The following is a 20,090-nucleotide window of genomic DNA, read 5'->3' as shown; positions in this document are numbered from 1 at the left end:
CATATTGCGGCAAATAGACAAGCTGAATCTCGGACTGCGAACGTACAACTACGTCCGAGACTTCCTCACGGGAAGAACCGTTCGCAAGCGAGTGGGACAACTAGAGTCAGATAAAATCAACATCGGGAGCTCGGGCACACCGCAGGGCTCGGTGATCTCGCCGATGCTCTTCAATCTCGTCCTGCTGGGGTTAACCGACCGATTGCTTCAAATTGAAGGACTGCATCACACGCTATGCGCGGATGATATTACAATCTGGACGACAACGGGCAGTGACGGAGAGATCGAGCAACGTTTACAGCAGGCCACCCAATGCGTGGAAAACTACCTCGTGGGCACGGGGCTTGCCTGCTAGGCCGAAAAATTAGAACTGCTGCTATATAGACCGGTGAGAAAGGGACGCCCACCTAAAGACTACAACCCCCCGGAAAATGAACATATCCCATTACTGGCATTGAATAGCCTACCCACCGCGGTGGCAGATAAGATCCGGGTGTTAGGAATGGTGATCGAACATAAGGGCGGCAATGACGAAGCACTTCGCAAGATAATGGCAAAGGCCACCAGCACGATGCAGCTCATTCGACGCATCACCAGCAAACACGCGGGCATGCTTCTGTGCGTCATACGACTCATACAAGCCTTCATCATTTCTCAAATAAAGTACACGACCGCGTTTCACAACTGGACGGTAGCGGAAAGAAATAGGCTCAACGCCCTCGTACGCAAGGCGTACAAATGTGCGTTGGGACTTGTGCCCGGAGTCAGCACCACCAAGCTCTTAGAACTAGGTCTACACAATACGCTCGAGGAACTCGTGGAGGCGCAAAGAGTGTCCCAACTCGAGCGCCTATCTAAGACCCGCCCGGGCCGACACGTGCTCGAAAAGCTCGGCATAACGTACCACACCCAGCACGCTATGAAAGTAGAAATTCCAAGAACCATAGGCGAGCAATTATGCGTACTCCCATTGCCTCGTAACGGGGAGACGTAAAGCCAGAGCGCAACACATGAACCAAAGTTACTCCAACAACAAGGAGGCGGTCTTCACCGACGCAGCCCGTTATCGAGACAGGGAGAGTTTCGTGGCGGCAGTTACTAGCCAGCGAGGCAGCCACCTTACGAGTGTCACCGTGAACACGGCACATGTCGAAGCGGCAGAGGAAGTGGCCATAGCACTGGCCCTCACGCAAACCAAAGCAACATACGTGATCTGCGATTCGCAAACGGCAATTCGCAATTTTGCAAATGGGCGCATCTCGCAAGAGGCGTATGAGATACTCCAGCGACATCCCATACACCAGGGAGAGGCCGACTTCGATACCCGAAGGCACTTACTATGGATCCCGGCACACACTGGACTGAGCACCCCTAACGAAGCGGCTCACCGCGTTGCTCGAGACCTCACTCACCGAGCATCATCGGAGGAAGAGCCCCCGCGGGGTACTGCAAACGTCTGGGCGTGGGAGGATCGTTTGACCAGATTCCGCGACATCACAACACACTACCAGTTACAAAGATGCGTATAGCCATTCCCTCACGCTAGGTTAGACAGGATGCAAGCAGTGAACTTCAGGCAATTACAAACAGATTCTTACAGAAACCCCAGACTCATGCACACCATATATCCAGACATGTACACTACAAACAGATGCACGTAGTGTGGCGAGGTTGCCACAATAAATGACATGTTATGGGAGTGGTGGGACTTAACAAACAAGTCGGGCAGTGCCGACTCCTCCGTCTCTTCCACCGCCAGCCTCCGGTCGCGCTGGAAGACCGGAGGCTGGCGGACCTGACAGCACAACTCTGGGCCGTCTAGCGAGCCGAGGAAGCCGCTTCGAGACAAGGTCTCGGAACCGTGTCCGCGGTGGGTGCCCAGACCCACTAAAAGGACGCCGGACTCAAATCTTATTGATTTGAAAATAAAAATTACGCTCTCTCTCCCGATTGTTCCTGCGAAGGAATCATCACAGGTCCCGACACAGGGACTACGCCAACGGAACTTTTAGACCACTTGTTCGCACCTGAGGTGGAAATACTCTCTACTCGCATGGTGGGGCGAACAACCGCGGCTATCATTGCATTTGTTGGCCTCAATGTAACGTGCTACGTGACGTTTTATGAAGCCGAGTACCGATGCTACATACACATCCCAAGGGCCCTGGTTTGCGGCATATGCCTTACAGTGGGCCACCATGTGGACGTTTGCCCCACGTCAAGCACCAAGCGCTGCATCACATGTGAGACCCATCCAACACGGAACGTCACCTGTGGCAGCCCCGGTGCTTGCCGTGAAAAGGGGATCACCTGACAACCGGCACCCACCGGACTGAAACCAATGCTGCATGAAATTACCAATGAACTCAAGCAGAACGTGAGAGAGCTCACGGCACAACCTCTTCCCTCTAAATGATTATCCTCGTCATCCTCGCTAGTCGCCCGCGCTACACCAAACTCAGCGCCGTCACTAGCGACAAACGAGCGCCCTCGCCCGTACATTCGCCCAGCCCAGCTACAGAAAGATGGCTCGTGCAATGCAAATGCAAAGTAAAATGGCGAGACCAACGCTGTGGCCATGCAATTGCAGGGGGTACCGATCTAACCGGGGCTCGCTGCAACAGTACATTGCCGCAGCATCAGCACCGGTGGACGTCATACTCCTCCAAGAGCCGGGCGCCACACTTTCTCCTATCAGTGGCTACGAGAATATGAGGTGCTCGTACGAGGAGAAAGTGTGTGCGCTCGTGTCCAGGAACTCACCTATACCTATACTACTCTCACGTCGGACATCCCTCATCAACTCATAGAGATTGTCCCTGCGTACACGCGACAAAATTGTCTATGTATCTTAAATGTATACATTGCACGTCGTGCCTCGGTGGGACAATCTTCAGTACCTACTCTTGCAACTCATCAAGATGGGCTCAGAGTACATTGTGTGCGGTGATTTCGATGTCCTGCACGTGGTCTGAGGTTATCGATGTAACATACCAAAGGAAACCCTACTTTGGGGCCTCACAGATAAACACCGATTCACCCTCATAACAGATCATACGCAGCCTTGTCGCCAGGGAACTAGTGTCGAGAGAAACACTTGACCGGATCTCACATTCACTAGGGGGTCCGGGGCGAGTCGCTGAACACTGACGAGACGCTGGGTAGCGATCACCACATTCTCGTCATTCGTATCAGTCGTGCAAGTTCCAAACGCACTGAAAACAAAACTTGCATCATAAATTGGGCCAAACTCCGCAAAATCCACAGGGATCGAGCCAACGGAGATGAAAGCCCCAAAAATTGTTAATTGGCTCAGTGATTTACGCAACCATCTAAACATAGCGACTAGCCACATACCACGACGACAGAGTCCCCCGAGATTGACCCGCATCTCCTACATCTGTGGGACGCGTGCCGAGGTCTCACGAAGCGATGGAAGCGCCAAAAGTTCAATGGAAAATTGCGCATCACAATATCTCAAATCACGAGATCAGCCCAGGAATACGCGGAACAGCTAACCAGTGCTAACTGCCAACGTTTTGTGGTAAAATAAGTGGTATGCTGGGCGCCGCGAGAGCGTGGGACATCTTTCGATCACTAATAGTTCCGCGAAACACGAAACCCCGTTAAGATCGGCAGCCTCAAATATTCCTCCCAGGTACGGAGGTAACGCAGACCAGCTGTTGAAGGATCCTTGAACAAAGCTATCTCTCCCGCTGCCGTAAGCCAAGCAATCCGGACTATCCGTATAGAGAAGAAAGTGATCCGCTAGGCACTGACATAAATGTCCGGGAAATCAAAGCCGCATTCGCAGACATTCATCGGAACATGGCACGCGGTGAAGACCGGATGCGGTATACTATACTGCGAAATCGCCCGGATGAGGACCTGAAAACGCTCTGTGCTATGTACAATCAGCACTGGCACGCCGGCACTCGCCCTCTGGAATGGCAACGTGCCGAGGTGACTTCCATGCTCAAGCCCGGAAAACCGCTGTTGATCCAAGATTTACGACCGATTTCGCTCACATCGTGCATTGGAAAGCTGCTTGAGTATGTAATCCTAAAACGGCTTCAACCTTTGTTAATTTCCCTCACAACGTGCATTGGAAAGCTGCTTGAGTGTGTAATCCTAAGACGGCTTAAACCTTTCTTGGAGATGCAAAATTTCTTCTCCCACACACAATTCAAATTTCGCACCCATTTTTCACCTGATGATATTTTTCGTGAGAGAAAAGAGGATCTCGTTGACTACCCCCCCCCCCTCATCAGGGCGCAGACAAAAGCTCTTTTGACACTTGGTGTCTAAAGTGCTGTCGATAACGTTTGCCATGGTCTCATCCTTGAGAACTGGCCCACTCCCAGTGTGGCTCCCGTATCTACAATTACGTGTAATCCTTTCTCACGGATCGCCTAGCCACAGTGGGAATGCGCCCATATTGGTCATCCGATATTAAAGTTACTGGATCGGGGACAACTCAGGGGTGGGTGTTCTCGCCTACGCTATTCAACCTAGCTATAGCCAGACTACCTCAGTTCCTGGAGAAGGTGGAGGGGCTTATACCACGCGATATATGCCGACGATTTCACTCTCTGGACGAGCACCGGCTCGCATGGAGACAGTCAGGACCGCCTACAGAGGGCGATGGATATAGTCCACGCGTACCTCGCGACGGAAGACCTCCAATGGGCGCCACATAAATCAGAACTATTAATAATCCAACCCCGAAGCAGCTCTGAAACTGCAATTACAGTTATTGAACTGAAAATATAATGTATACCAATTCCCACTGCACAAAGGGTCCGAATCCTTGGTTATCACCTCCAATCCAATGCCAAAGCTCACTTCGTGGTAGACCTCCTTGGACAACAGGGTGAGCAAATCATAGGTATGATGAGGCGCGTCAGTAACTGCCGCTAAAGACTCAAGGAAGCCGATATTCTGCGGTTGATCAAGGCATGCATCATCAGCCGGCTAACCTATCACATCCAATACCACAGCCTGATGCTCTCGCAGACCAATCGTATAAGCACAATGATTAGAAGATCCATTAAACAAGCACTCCGAGTTCCTGTATATGTTTCCACAGAAATAGTACTTGCTCTCGGGCTAGACAATGCCATCGAGGAACACATCGAAGCATACAGAATGGAGCAGCTTGAGCGATTGAGATTGAACCACAGATAGGCATTTGCTCGCACGGCTGGGCAATCCACAGCACTCGCCCTCTACGTACCAGTCCCCTCAAACGCCTGAACCTTACTCACCATAGCGCCCATACCGCGCAATATGCATCCAGAGCGCCATAATGGTCGCCAGGATGCACGTGTTAGATACCTTCGAAAACTCCTGAACGCCCAGCCGGAGGGCACCGTCTATTATACCGACGCTGCCCACTATGCTCTTGTGATTGCACTTTGTGCCAGCAAAGTAGAATGAATTCTCTTTCAGACCATGGCCCACGTGTTATCAATTTATGTTGACGTTGAGCACAAGAAGTGGGATGAGTTACTTCGGTACATAACATTTGCCTAGAACACAGCACCACAAGAAACAACTTGGACGATACCATTGCAGGTGGATTACAGACGCAACCCTAGCACCACGCTTGACACCATACTACCGAGTGTCAGTGGCGTAGACAACCTCAACGTCGGCACTTATTTCCACGTGCGCCGAAGATCGACAACTCTCGTGCCACCCCATCAGCAACCATAAAAGATGGAAAACTCACACTACAGTCTTCTACGTCGCCACGTGGAATACCATCGTGGTAATGTTTTGGTTCGGACGCTGACGCCGACTCCGTTAAAAAAATCCTTGGAAGGTTTTTCAATCCGTAGAAAAGCCTCCGACGTCTCGGTGTACGTCACTATAATATCACTTTTGATGGTGTGATGCCATCGCAGTGGCGTCGTGCATGACCTCAAGCCATGCACGTAGTGTGCCGTTAGCCATTGTGCGAGTACTATCGATTGCAAATACCTTAATTCTTACTTTTGTTATTACTTTCCTTTACTACCTGTATTTCTTTTTCACATTAATGTTGTTTTTGCTGTATAAGGACGACGCATTATCAGTGAGGCGAAATCACACCTCGACATTCTTTGTTTTTTGGTGAACCTTTATCCCTGACTAAGGTAATCCAATGCTGCCACTCGGCGCAAGACATGCCTTTATCCGTCGGAACTTTTGTGATTGTTGTTGCCGATTTCATAGCACAGAAATGTCTATATTCAGCTTTTGCGCACGCCACAAAGAGTTATGAACATTCTAGAATATGCGCGAGCAGCAGCAATAGCGCTGGCATCTGTATTGAGTCATCTATAAATAGCCGACGCGCTTGATGTAAAGATCAGAGTTTAGTCGAACGCCAACTGTGCTCGTCGCTGTTGTTTTGCTTTTAAGTGTCACTTGTGTTTCTGGGCCCAAGTGCGCCCAAATGGGCGACCGCGTGGCTCAGAGAATTATATATGCCTGTCTTCGTGCGCATGCGTCCATGGGTGTGTGTGAGGGTGTGGCATACGTCTAATGGCAGATACGGCCAACCAACGTATCAATTTCACCTCTATAAGCGGCCCTGAAACGTTGTTCCAAAAGTTGACCTCTGTTTTGCTTATGTAACCTGAATTCCTACACAAACCGCGAAAACTTGCTGCCGAATCACAGGTATCTCTGAAGCCCACCCATGTCTTAAACAAATAATCTATGATGTGCAGTGACATTTCCAAGTTACTTTCTTTGAATTAGCAGTTCCGTATGTTTCTCACCCTATGTGCACCGGAATGAGTATGTCCCACTATCACACAAGAGGCACACAATCACTAAAGTGAACTAGGTTTGCGCCAAACTTTTCTGCTCGCTTACACCAATCATTGCCACTCTTCCCTAGCTATCGCTGCGTAACCGTCTGTGACTATGCCTCAGCTTGACGTGATGTTTGCATTTTGACATTCTGTGTGAACGGTGCAGTGCATGAACACAAGCATTGCACGCAAACAAGCTGTACCTTGAATGTATGCAGATGCGGATGTTCCAATTGATCGAAATAAATTCATTTGTAACCTTACACACCCTTACGCTCGCTTTGCTTCGATTAACATAGATTGCAGCTATAGAATTGTGACTGGACATATTATTAATTTTGCTTTGTGATTTTATTGCTGTGTCAATTGACAGTTTATGCCTCTTTCACGTCAGCAGATTTTCTGCTCCGTGGACCACTTGTGTTCAGGAGAACAAATTTCCGCGGTCTATTTTTCTTCCTGTGAGCAATAATAAGTTTTATTTCTCTTCTTTGTAGTGTAATCTACTTACATGTTTCAGGTACTTTGACCAAACTCGTACTATCTGACATTGCCAGGAAGCATCATGCATACTTTAACTTATCCCCACATCACAACAGTTTGATACATTAAATACATTTCTTTTAAGTGCAGTGGGATTGTACCAGCTTTTTTTGTTTGTTTAGAATTATTCGGCGTGTCTATAGTTCCTATTTTATCTCACCTATGCAGAGGACGGCAAGCGTGATGAAGATATATCCCAACTATATTATGTACTCTTTGCAACGACGGACTGCTTTATTATGAGTACGCTGTTGAAAAAAACACGTAAGAACTATTCCCGAAACCTCCGTAAAGTAGTGTCCTGGCTACAACACTCTGTATATCATTTCAGAATGTAAGCCGCAATTTTCTACTGAGGATGTGGAATTAGGCGATTTCTGTGGAATACCGTTGGACCAGCCGCCATTTAGGTGGCATAGTACGGACAGCAAGAAAAAATGTAGATGTGTATATGTTGAAATAATAATTATTAAGCTGAGAAAACATTCAAGAAAGTATAAATTCGTGGAGCCGCAAGATTCCTATGGGGATGGATTACCAGCGAAGCTGGTAATCCAGTGGAAAGACGGCGGTCCCAGGATCGAGTTCTGGGCCCCCACGAATTTTTCTTCAACAGCGAAGCGTTTCTTTCGAGGAACCCGTATGGGTTCGCTATGTAGAACTAAGCTCCGTTGGGGTGGATATGTCATTTTTCCTCTATTATACTCCAGAAACGTTGACAATTGTGTATAGGTAGCCGAGGGAAGAATGATAGGTGTAACGTTAAGGGATAAGAAAAGAGCAGATTGGGTGAGGGAACAAACGCGAGTTAATGATATCTTAGTTGAAATCAAGAAAAATAAATGGGCAAGGGCAGGACACGTAATGAGGAGGGAAGATAACCGATGGTCATTAAGAGTTACGGAATGGATTCCAAGGGAAGGAAAGCGTAGTAGAGGGCGGCAGAAAGTTAGGTGGGCGGATGAGATTAAGAAGTTTGCAGGGACAACATGGCCACAATTAGTACATGACCGGGGTAGATGGAGAAGTATGGGAGAGGTCTTTGCCCTGCAGTGGGCATAACCAGGCTGATGATGATGATGAGCCGAGGGAACTACTTTGATAGGGGCTTGGATTATTGCTTGGTAAGTGCATTTTTTTTATTGTTTACTACCTTTGTTCAGTAACACACACACAAATATATATAGTGTTTCTCCTCACAACTCCTAATTTATGTGAGTCTTGTTGGACCCAGGATATTATACTTATTTTGTGAAGCTGGCGGAGTGCTTGAGTGCTTGAAGCCTCTCCTGGTGCGGCACACACATTCTTGTCACCTATAGAGACACAAAACGGACAGTATACCCTTCCTGGATATGCATGTGGGGGGTGCACAAGTGGGCGGCGCACAGGTAAGCAGCTCCGCTGTAAAAAAAAAAAAAAAACTTGAGGCTACAAGGGCGCTTTCAGTTTGCAGAGGCTATGCGTCACTTCGGATCACAGTTCGCTCACTAACCTCCAGCCGTCACATTTAAAATGCAACGAGAATTGTTTTTGCACTTTTGTTTTTGTTTTATTACCCTTTGTAAAATAATGCCATAAGATCACAGCACGGTCCCGCGTAGATCAAATATATATGTTGCTCGCAAGAGTGCGCGGGGAGACCAAGATGGTGGTGTTGCTATAGATACTACAGTTATAATGAAGAAATGAAGAGAATGACATCCCGGGCTCAGCGATCATCATCAAGAGCAGAAGGCAGGAGATCGGCGCTCGACACCACCATCTTGTTCTCCCTGCGCACTGTTGCGAGCAACCGCATGTTTTTTGGAGTATTAATAAGAATTCTTACTCGCTGACGCTATAGTTTGACTCGGCTTTGGTGAGCGTTCTGCTGGCGTATGTGACGACATACTCTGCGAACCCAGGCTTTCGTTGTGCAAGAACAGCACCGAGGCCGACACCGCTGGCGTCTGTGTGAACCTCCGTTGCGGTCATAGGATCGTAGTGGTGCAGTGAAGGTGGTGACATCAGGAGACGGCGAATGGTGGAAAAGGATGAGTCACACTCATAAGGCCATGACGAGAGATTGGAGGCGCTGCTTAAATTTGGATAAAAGGGGGGATTATAGAGGCAAAGTTGCGCACAAACCGGGGAATAGAGGAGCATAACCGTATGAAGATTCGTAACTGCTTTAGAGTCGTCGGTTTGGGGAAGTCGGTCACGGCACATAGTTTAGCCGGGTCCGGAAGTACACCGTCTTTTGATACAACGTGGTTCAGAATGGTAAGTTTTCATGTAGCGAAACGGCACTTCTTAAGATTCAGTTGGAGCTGAGCGGTCTTCAGAAACGCCAGGACATGCTTGAGGCGTTCGAGATGGGTTGCGAAATCTCGCGCAAGGACACCAATGTCATCGAGGTAGCAGAGACATATGTGCCAATTCAAACCCCGCAGAACCGAGTCCATCATGCACTCGAAGGTGGCAGGCGCATTACAGACCCGAAGGGCATGACATTGAATTCATATAGACCGTCAGGAGTGACGAAGGCTGTCCTTGAACGGTTGGCCTCTCCTAAAGGCACCTGCCAGTACCAGGAACGTAAATCTAACGACAAAAAAAAAATCTCAGCGCCTTGTAGGCAATCAATGGCATCGCCAATTTTGGGTAAAGGGCACACGGCTTTAGAGTGACCTTGTTTACGCGCCGGTAATCCATGCAGAAGCGAATCGATCCATCCTTCCTTTCTTCAGGAAAACCACAGGGGACGCCTACTGACTTTGAGAAGGGCGCATAACATCGCGTTTAAGCATATCGTCAACCTGGTCGGTAATAACTTTACGTTCCGCGGTGGAAACACGGTGTGGGCTTTGTCGCACTGGCGAGTTGGAGCCGGTGTCTGTGTAGTGAACAGTGGTAGAATTTCGGCCAAGGGCATATTGGGCAACATCGAAAAAATCACGGGACTGGTAGGGCATCTGGAGACGAGCAGGGCTTTCCAATGGGAACAGTCCGTCTGCGCTCGACGGATCGAATAGGTCCGCAGCTGGTACATCAGAAAGATTAAGAGCACCTACGACGTCGAGGTCGCCTCGAGCTGAATCTTGCCGCACGGAAACAATTTAGCCGATATCAATGGGTTACACGCTTCCAAGGAATTCGCCTTTAAGCAGTTTGGTGGGATACGGAAGAGGATTTGTGAGGCAGAGAGCACTAGCTCCATTCAAAATAGAGTGGTTCGAATAAGGCAAAAGAAGTGGCTCCCGATTCAGAAGCAGGCGTGATTGTTCAAAGAATCCAGGTTAGTCACATATGCTGTTTCAGAACACGTGGGGCAAAACAGCTGCTGTCGGCGGAATTTCTGTCTTCTGTTACGACTAGTTTGTGTGCGGCTTGATGAGCGGGGTTGTGGGACTGGTCACACAACGGGAAGAGCTCAAGTTCAGATCTGGCACAATCAATAATGGCGTGATTATACGATAGCAAGTCCCAAGCCATTTATGATGTCGTGCGAGCAGGATGAAACACGATAAACTCAATAATGTAGTGCTCTTTAGCGATAATACGTCGAGCAGTCCAAGCAGCTATAGGCATCACTGGTTCGCTCTACGTAAAGGCATCATCTTAAGAGGCATGGTCACCTTTCAATGCTGAGGCAAAGTGTGGCATCTATAACAGAAACAGCAGCACAGGCATCGACAAGAGTACGTGAACGGGTGCTTTAACAAAAGCTTCGACAATATTCGACGCAAAGTTCGAGGACTTGAGCATTTCTATGGCGCAGTTCTTGCCTTATGAACTAGAGGGCTAGTTTTCCTCATATTCAAGGGCTGGTCGACGATGCATGGGCGACAAGGAGTGGCGGCAGGGTGAAGGTGAGCGACGATACGTCGGTGGCGGATAGTCACGTGAAGACCTGCTTGCTTGGGGATCCGCACTTTCTTAACGAGAGCGGGGATGATCCATGTAGTTCGGTGAACGGGTGTCTGAGTATCCTGCCGCGTAACGTCGGCACTGTCGGGCGATATGACCAGGGCCGCCGCATGCAAAACAGATCGGCCTGTTGTCACCCGTTCGCCAGGGATTTGTAGTGATTGGAGCAGCCCATGTCACGGACGGCTGAGTCGCGGCTGCAGCATACGACACACCATGGGACGGCGAGGGCTGTTGTAGGTGAATCTATTGTAGAATGATGTGTCGAAACACGGGAGCCAACGGGATTGGTTGCTGCAGTTCCTACTGCTGTGGGAGCTCCTGACGCTGAAAACGGCAGGAGAGACAACTGACGGGCCACCTCCTAACACACGAAGTCTTTCATTTGTGCGAGAAGGTATAACTGGTCAGGCATGATGTCCAGTGTATCGAGTGGTTGGTTGTACGTCTGAGATGAACGTCAGGTGAAATCCCGCTGCCATTTTAACTTTGTCATAACTGTGGCACAAGGTTACCACTTCAGACAAAAAAAAATTAAATTATGGGGTTTTACGTGCCAAAACCACTTTCTGATTATGAGGCACGCCGTAGTGGAGGACTCCGGAAATTTCGACCACCTGGGGATCTTTAACGTGCACCTAAATTTAAGTACACGGGTGTTTTCGCATTTCGCCACTATCGAAATGCGGCCGCCATGGCCGGGATTCGATCCCGCGACCTCGTGCTCAGCAGCCCAACACCATAGCCACTGAGCAACCACGGCGGGTCACTTCAGACACAGTGCCAGGAGACTTCGCAAGAAGCATTTGAAAGACATCGTCGTCGACACCCTTCCTAATATGCTGCATTTTGGCACTTCCGCTCATTGAGTCATCGTTGTGCCTGCAGAGATTGATTATGTCATCAATATAGGCGGTACAAGTTTAATTTGATTCCTGTGCCCGCGTGCGAAGCCTTTGTTCGGTGCGTATGTTCCGTACGGTACGGCGACCGAAAACGGCAGATGTTGGCTCCTTGAAAGCGAACCAGTCCTCTAATTCAGATTCGTGGTTAGTAGGCACAGCTTCGCCACGCCAGCCTAGTAAAAGTTCGCGGTACTTAATTCAACAGCTTCACCCGACTTGTTGGGTCCAGTAACTTTTTCTTAGGATGACAGCCAGTCCTCGACGTCCTGGTCTTTCGCACCCGAAAATACTGGGGGGTCTCGCAGGGCAACCGGGCCGGGGCGAACCGCGGCCGACCGAGGTGGTGGCGATTGGGCAGCGTGAGCTTGCATGGTCGAGTGCAGCATGCGAGGTCGGAGTTTCAGGGTGCCGGCGATGTGCGTACCCAGCACCTCCACCAACTTTAAAAAGGTTTATTGGGCGCGTCCAACAAACAGGCAGCAGCTCGGAACAGTACGCAGGAAGGACAAGATGGTGGTGTCGAGCGCCGATCGCGGGCCTTCTGCTCTTGATGATGATCGATGAGCCCGGGATGTCGTTCTCTTCATTTCTTCATTTACGCTATAAATATTCTACACATAGCACACTTTATAAGTACGGTGTGAATATGACGTATTTGCAGTCAAAACAAATCGTAAAGAACCCACGCACTATGGTAAACAAAGTTAGGCGAAACAATTTGCTTGTACCTGGACAACTTGTTTGTGCAAGTTCTGTAGTTGTGTGAGTGTAGGTCGCAAGCGTACGTGAATGTGAGGACAATACGTGTTTCAAGCACGTTGGAGATGATTGTATACCAGCAGTGGCATGATTTGAATGCCGGCCATATCACGAGAGTTTGGGACATGGCGGCTGTTGCGTTCTACATAGGTAGTGGACGAGTGTAAGAGAGAGAAACAGTGATTGTGACGACATGACTTGCTAAGTGGTATGCAATCGCACGTAGTTACCGCTATGTGGTTTTATGTTAAAACGAAGATGACATTTGTACTCTGGCAAGCAAATGGTAAATTATAAACAACGTGGGCCAACGTGGTCATTACAACATCGCACAGTTTCTACAAAGCGGTAACGGCGATAAGGAAAGTGCTGTGAAAAGTAGGCCTGCCAGGGAGGTGGTGCAGTATAACAGGGCGCCTCAACGTGCGAACTCCTACGAGCAAACAGGTCGTGAAAGTGTCACGGGACGCTGGCGCCGACTACGTCTAAGATCTGAGAACTGACTGGCTCTGGAACCAGAAAATTATACGTGCGATCATGCCCTAAAGGCTACAGCACCAATCAGCCATTCTTGAAATAAGAGGTTTTCTTTTTCGATAGGCTAGCATTGTTTTTTTTTAATAAGGCGAAGCGAGGCGGGACAGGAACCTAACTACCAAGATGCAACGAAATTCCATCATAGCGACAAATAAAGCTTCTCAAACGAAAGCAGGATCCAAACTAATTCCGACGCTAAAAAAAAGACGAACGTTGACGAACATGGTGTGTGAAATTAATTGACGATCAAATACACATAATGCGGCACGATACGATTCATAAATTACCGCGAGACGGGCCTCGCGAGATTCGGAATCTTGAAGGGATTTCGGGTGCGTGCTTTGGCGCAACTAGGTTCACGCACGTCGGCCCTCTCACAGACACGCTCTGTTGCAGTTGGGTAAGAAAAGCAAACAGCCAAAATTCAAGTCGAAAGCAACGAAGGTTATAATTTCATGCTCTATATTTGTGGCCATAACAGAAATACTGCGAGTCCTGTAAAATCAAGGCTGATAATGTTCATCATTGTGCACAAACGCTGCCACATCGTAATACGCAAGCACTTTTTGAAAAGCTCTGCGGACACGTCGAAGCTTGAGGTAGTGGCTCCTTGCAACAGCCGCGCGGATTTAATTCTGCGCATTGGTGTTGACAGTTTCAGCTTCATCTAGTTTCTAAGCTCTCTCATAGTAAAAATAGTTTTGAAAATACAGGCATACATTCGACCTTTGGAACCAGGACATTTACAGAGCACCTTCTGCAAGGATAGAAAAAGGACGTGTGTCCGCAACACATCTATAAAAGGCCGCGTGCTAATACTAAGCAGCTTGTGTGGTCTTACTTTCTGACATCCATCTCTAACTGTTGAATGTCGAGCTGTAACACCAGAGGACCACGTTAAAACAGACGAGGTGGCAGCATTGTAATGTCTGCGCGGATTCTTATGCTCCCTGTGCTTTGTTGGTCGATGGCATTCAGCCTGCGAAGTGTCGATAAAGCATTTGGAAGCCTCAGATTGAGGTTATTACCAGTTCCTTGAGAAAATGGAAACAGTGCTCTCGAATGGTTATTTGGCCTTCACTAGGAAGACTGATTACGTCCTTAGTCAAGACGTCTAAAGGTCTGCTGCTGCCTCGGTCAAGAAAGTCCTAGCATTTTCTGCTTACGCTATACGTCACGGAGACTTCGCTTTGCACTTGAGTGCTTCGCCATGATTACTGCTGCAATAAATATGGACAAGGGCAGTCCGGTTGCTTTTATGCGACTTATCACCCTCTTTTTGTTTATTTGGTGTTGTATCCAAGTAATTTACGCTTAGAAATACAGTGACACCCACAGAGTGGACTTTCATTTTGTGTATTATTGCACTGTGTTTCCAACGTAGATCAATTAGCCACTGAATAATAATGCCATCTACTAAGGACCTGATGAACCCTATTCGTAGCCTGCAAATGCAGCACGACGTTTTGAACAAGCCACGTACCGTCATTGTGTTACTATATCCAAGCAAAAAGTTCAACAGGTGGCAATGACAGGGTACATATGGGAATACGTGAAAGCCCCTGGTAACTTGACCTAGAAAACCATGCTTGCTTTTTAGACGCATGTAGGGATTGCAAAAACTTGCGTTTAATTAGAGGTCCCAAGGAGAGAAAAAGTAGCCACTGATGTCTAAGGGGGCCAACCTCAAAATTTTAGCACTTCACATCCCAAAAAGTGACCAGTTTGGCGCAGAGTATCAAGCAACGGTACCATTGCCAGTGGCCCGTCGAGTGCACACAGCCCCTGTACCCTTCTTCTTTCCAGTGTCTCCAGTGTTTCTCTCTCCAGTGTCGACTGCTGCCTGCGACATGACGGCGTCGTTGAGTAACAGTCGGCGTGCCACTTACGCGTGTGCGTGCGCCCAAGGACGAGTGCACGTGCTAACTCAGACGTGCGCAAGCGCCCAAGGCTCGTGTGAAAGCACTGATGCGGTCCAAGGGCACACTTGTGGTGCTGGTGGCATCGTGAGCCAATCAGAGAGACCCATTCCAACCTCTGATTAGCTTGAAATGTCGTTGTCAACGAATTGGAAAAAAGGGGTTCTTGACAGTGTATAGAATAATAGAGACCTTCGTCTTAGTATATGCGCGACGATTGTCGGCATGCGTAAGTTGCGAAGGAGACGTCTGGGGATTTCCGATTCTCATAATCTAGACGGATAAACTTATTACAACGGTTCCTTAGTGCATGATCTGTCCGAGGAACATAACCTTGTAGCAGTTAACAGGGAAGATAAGTGACATGGACAGATAACGTGGCAATGAGGGAATGGACACTTATGTTTCAACTACGCCTTAGTCTGAAAGCTAGTGGATGAAAGTTAAGGCTAAATGGCGATAGATGAACACGGTAGAGAGAGCCTGGGTAGCCATCAGAAATTCATTAGCTTAACTTCCAGGAAGACATCGACGCAAGACAGCAAGCAATAGCAATTAAATGAAAATCAAAAGGCAGAAATAGCAAAATTACAGGCCACACCTAGGCGTTGTTTTCCTGCAAAAAACATTTCCTACAGTAATCTGGGATTACAAAAAACTCGTTGAAATTATGCAGCATGTCATGGGGTAGAATTACCTTGTGGTGAAAAGAGAAAGCTGAACAAGTGCTTGAAGAATCAAGTAAAGCAAGATATAGACGAGTCTAAGCAGGCATCCAAAGTTCACCTAGAAGATAAAAAAGGTGGGATTAGATAAATAAGAGGTACTGCTTAGACAGATTAAGTACTGAGGAATCAAAAGGGTTGTAACGAGCTAGTGCAACAAAATTTCAATGAACTGGTTGTATTACGTTCGCAAAAAAGATAAAGAAGCCCCCCAAAAAATCTGGAACCATGTAATATCACTTGGTTCCGAAATTCCCAAATGACTGGAAGAAATGAAAACTGTAACCTGTTCGAAAAAGGCTCAATTTCGTATATGACAGATGTTATCTTCGGTAAGAAACATAGTGTGGTGCATACTCAAGCAGAACCAGCGAAACAGAAGAATCAATAAAATTTCGCGTAGAAAGCTTTTATTTTAAAAAACGAAAAAGAAAAGGGCGCAATAACACGGCCACCAAGAGCCATAGAAATCGCAAAAGAAGAAATAAAACAGCCATGTCCAAAGAGCAAAGCACTACTGATTAGTGCCCGTTAGCTAGTGGTTAAAACCGAGAAGACTCCGTTGTGATAGTGTCAAAGCCAGAACATCTTAATCGACAGGGACAAAGCTTATAAGGATATAAAGAACTCTTACAGGTAAGCTGCAGTAACATCAGGAATATATAGAATTCCAATGCAAGCCATAATATTAGATCTCTCAGAATGGATGAACACAATGCACTTTTTATACTACAGAATGGGTCAGACCAGGATTAAAGGAAGGGTGTCCTCTTTCTCTATCGCTCTTCGTGCTTTATTTTGAGGGCACAGAAAGACGACTGAAAATGAGTGAATTATATTTCGATCAATCTTACATCCGCAATGGGCAATAGGTGAAACAAAAGAACCCTGGGTTGATGTATCTGGATGACAAAGTACTATTATCACATAATGTGAAGAATTCACAGAGACTTAGGATTATAAGTGATAATGCAGCAACGAATTAAGGCCTCGTGTTTAGCACAGAGAAATTGTGCAATATTATTAGGAACAAGGCTGAAAACACGTGAGCGCACACATCTCTACTTCAAATGCAGCGACATGGAACGTTTTAATAAGTCAAGGAAGTTGGCTACTAAGTGCGGGTTCATTGAAAGTGTAAATCGACATCCAGGCGTAATGAAAAGGCGGTGAGAAAAGCACATGCGGCAAATTTGATGCAAATGCTGAGAAGAAGAAGGGGCATGAAGATTCAAAAAGACGCTGAGAAAAAATTCACGTTGGAAAATTTCTATATTTAGCAATGGGGAGTGCCTTGCAAATTGAGGCCCGAATCGGTTGTCTAGAGACAGAAACATGCCGGAGTAAATGTGCGCCGCGTGATGAAGCATATCTCATCTGCACACAAAAGAAAAGCCCGGAATTCACTTGGCACACCATAATGTAATAACAAGATATTGACCCAGCCAGATTTGTATGGAGCGTTGTCTTTCCAGAGGCATTGGGATTCAAAGAAAATGGAATAAATAAATGATCAGCAGTTGGCGATAAATAAGCGTCGATTAGAGTATTGTTGAAAGAACAACGGGGCAGATATTGAGAGAATCGGTGTCATCGCAATAATAGGTAATGGTACAATGTAGTGAAACTGTTTTCCGTAAGCAACCTAAGATCATTGTTGTCATGAGTTCAAAAAAAGAAACAGTTACGCGCTCGTTATCTGCAACGTTTCCCAATGTCGCAAGCCAATTCCATGTCGCACAATTTTAAGTTTCAGTGGAAAGTGGGGGCGTGGCATCGTCAGTGCAACGCGTTGCAAAATTTTATTGCACATAATTGTAAAACCCTATTCTCATGCGTTATATAAGCTTCTCGCTGTGTTCTCGGTGAACTGAACGAGGGACTTTGTTTGCATGTGGTGAATTTTTATAGAGTGCACTTATAGATGTGTAGGAAAAATTTGAAGTGTGCAGTTTAAACGCGTCCTTAGAAATAAATAATTACTGCAATCGCTCTCTGACGATATGAATGTGTATCCAAGGCAAGTTGAAAATTGTCATACAAATTGTTACTTAAATTTGTCATACAGAGGTTCTCAGCAATCTGCTTGGCAAAGTGCAAAGGCAACCAACTCTACGTCACACCGAGTTTGTATTAAGTGGAAATGGCGCTAACGTTAAATGCGTTGTGTAATGAAGATATTTCTTGCCTAATAACAAGTGTTTTAACTGCTGAACTTCTGTTTTTGTCTTTGTTATTATGCGGTATACGAGCTTGGTAAGAGGTTTCCCTGGTGCCCTTCATGATCTGATACAGCACCTTGTTTATTTTTCTTTAACACTAAGCGCATGCTTTGGGTAATGTGTAGGGGGAGTTCAAGCTATGCGAATTATTAGCGGCATTAGCAATGCATCTTGTATGCAAGCCATCTGGTCCATAGTTGGTGTTTTTTACGAAGAACGCCAGAATCAATTTCGCTGCCCTGCGAGAACTGTGAATGAAACGGAGAGCAAATTTATCAAAATGATGTAGAAAGGGAGTCTGTAGCCAATGTTGTCGCCAAGTGTGTGTGGACTAGTTGCTGCCTTCGCAATAATTATTTACCACTTGGTTTAAAGCGACATATGCGGTCAAGGTTTCAAGGAGACCAGTCCTGTACGGGCAATTTCGAAAGCATTTTACGCATAAATGACAACTGAAATTCTTGTGGCGGTTGCTCCAAATAAAATGAGTCGCTGGTAACTGGATTGTCATTCGTCATGGCGCCAAATAAGGTAAATATAGGAATTAATGTTATTTGAAATTTCGCGTATACGCTGCCGTTTGATGGGAGTGCTATCTTGCTAAACAGCCGGAATTTAAATTACCTGTCTTTTGAGGTAATACACCATTCTGCAAATGTGTTTTTTTCTTCTGCATGAAAATAATTTTGGTCACATATTCATCATGGGCGCATTTTTTTCTCTTTTTTGCAGGTCCTTTGAGTTCGACTGACGTAGCAAACGGTATCCTTCGGAAGCCCCCAGGTGAATATCAAAGTACATATTACTACCAGCAGTTGGCAACCGTAGCTCGTTTTGAACCACTTGCCATTTTTTCTCGAGTCTATGCACATCTTGCATCTTGAAATCATATATGTGATTACCGGTATGCATGCTTACGTTATTCATGATGATTTGTATGTTGTCATGCCAATTTTCGCATTATGTGTAGCTATGTATTTGTTTATGCACACGTGAACCATAATTTAACGTATATATTTATTCGAAAGAAGGTATGTTGGCCACAGCTGTCGCTCAGAAGTTTAGTGAATTCATGCAACATGCAATGTGCACTTCATGCGACTACCTGTAACAGCTAAATTGCACTACGCAACGCGCATGTCACGTATGGATTTACAGACATTTGTCTTAAACGTACAGCAATATTTGCAAATAAACCTTCACAAAATGTTTCCACAATATTGAATACATCCTTTATTAGGTGTGCTGGCGTTCCAGATATTCAAAAATGGCTTCTTTTAGGTATTTTACGAGCATATTCGTTTATTACCATAAATAAGCTTATTACAAATGATGAACGATGTGAATATATTGCCAAGCACGAAATAAAAACAATATTACTTAATGGAATACGTGGCACGGTGAACTGGTGTACAGCTGGTGCTTGGCCTACGACCTATTCTTCATTGTATGGAAGCTAGCCTAGCAAAACGCAGATGGCATTATTGCCCTTCGTAATGGAGCATCGTCTGGTACCCAAAGAAGTGATGTACAAGCAGGGGTGAAATCTGGAAAGAAAGAGCGAGAGAGATACCTGTGCAAAGAACGGACATGAGCAGGGAAATGCATTCGGTAGGCGGGAAGAAGAAGAAAACAAAGCGGTTCATAGTTCTCCGAGTAAAAAGCCACGATATCAAGAAAAACATTCTGCATAAAAGACAGGATATAATTAACATCACCGCATGAAATATGGTTGAACGCGAATACCATGGACCATATCGGA

At 46.6% G+C, this 20,090-nt stretch overlaps 1 protein-coding gene across 1 annotated transcript in view; it reads left to right on the top strand.

The window, feature by feature from the left end:
- Positions 1-20,090, top strand: part of LOC126538927 (uncharacterized) — a 169,753-nt gene that overhangs the window by 12,702 nt on the left and 136,961 nt on the right. Inside the window, exons 3-4 of the mRNA XM_072289678.1 lie at positions 7,518-7,613; positions 19,061-19,111. Coding sequence (XP_072145779.1) covers positions 7,589-7,613; positions 19,061-19,111 — 76 coding nt within the window. The 5' untranslated portion in view covers positions 7,518-7,588. The remainder of the gene's footprint in view (positions 1-7,517; positions 7,614-19,060; positions 19,112-20,090) is intronic.

This window comes from Dermacentor andersoni, chromosome 8 (assembly GCF_023375885.2).
Source record: "Dermacentor andersoni chromosome 8, qqDerAnde1_hic_scaffold, whole genome shotgun sequence".
NCBI lineage: Eukaryota > Metazoa > Arthropoda > Arachnida > Ixodida > Ixodidae > Dermacentor > Dermacentor andersoni.
This window is presented reverse-complemented; position numbering and strand designations above follow the sequence as displayed.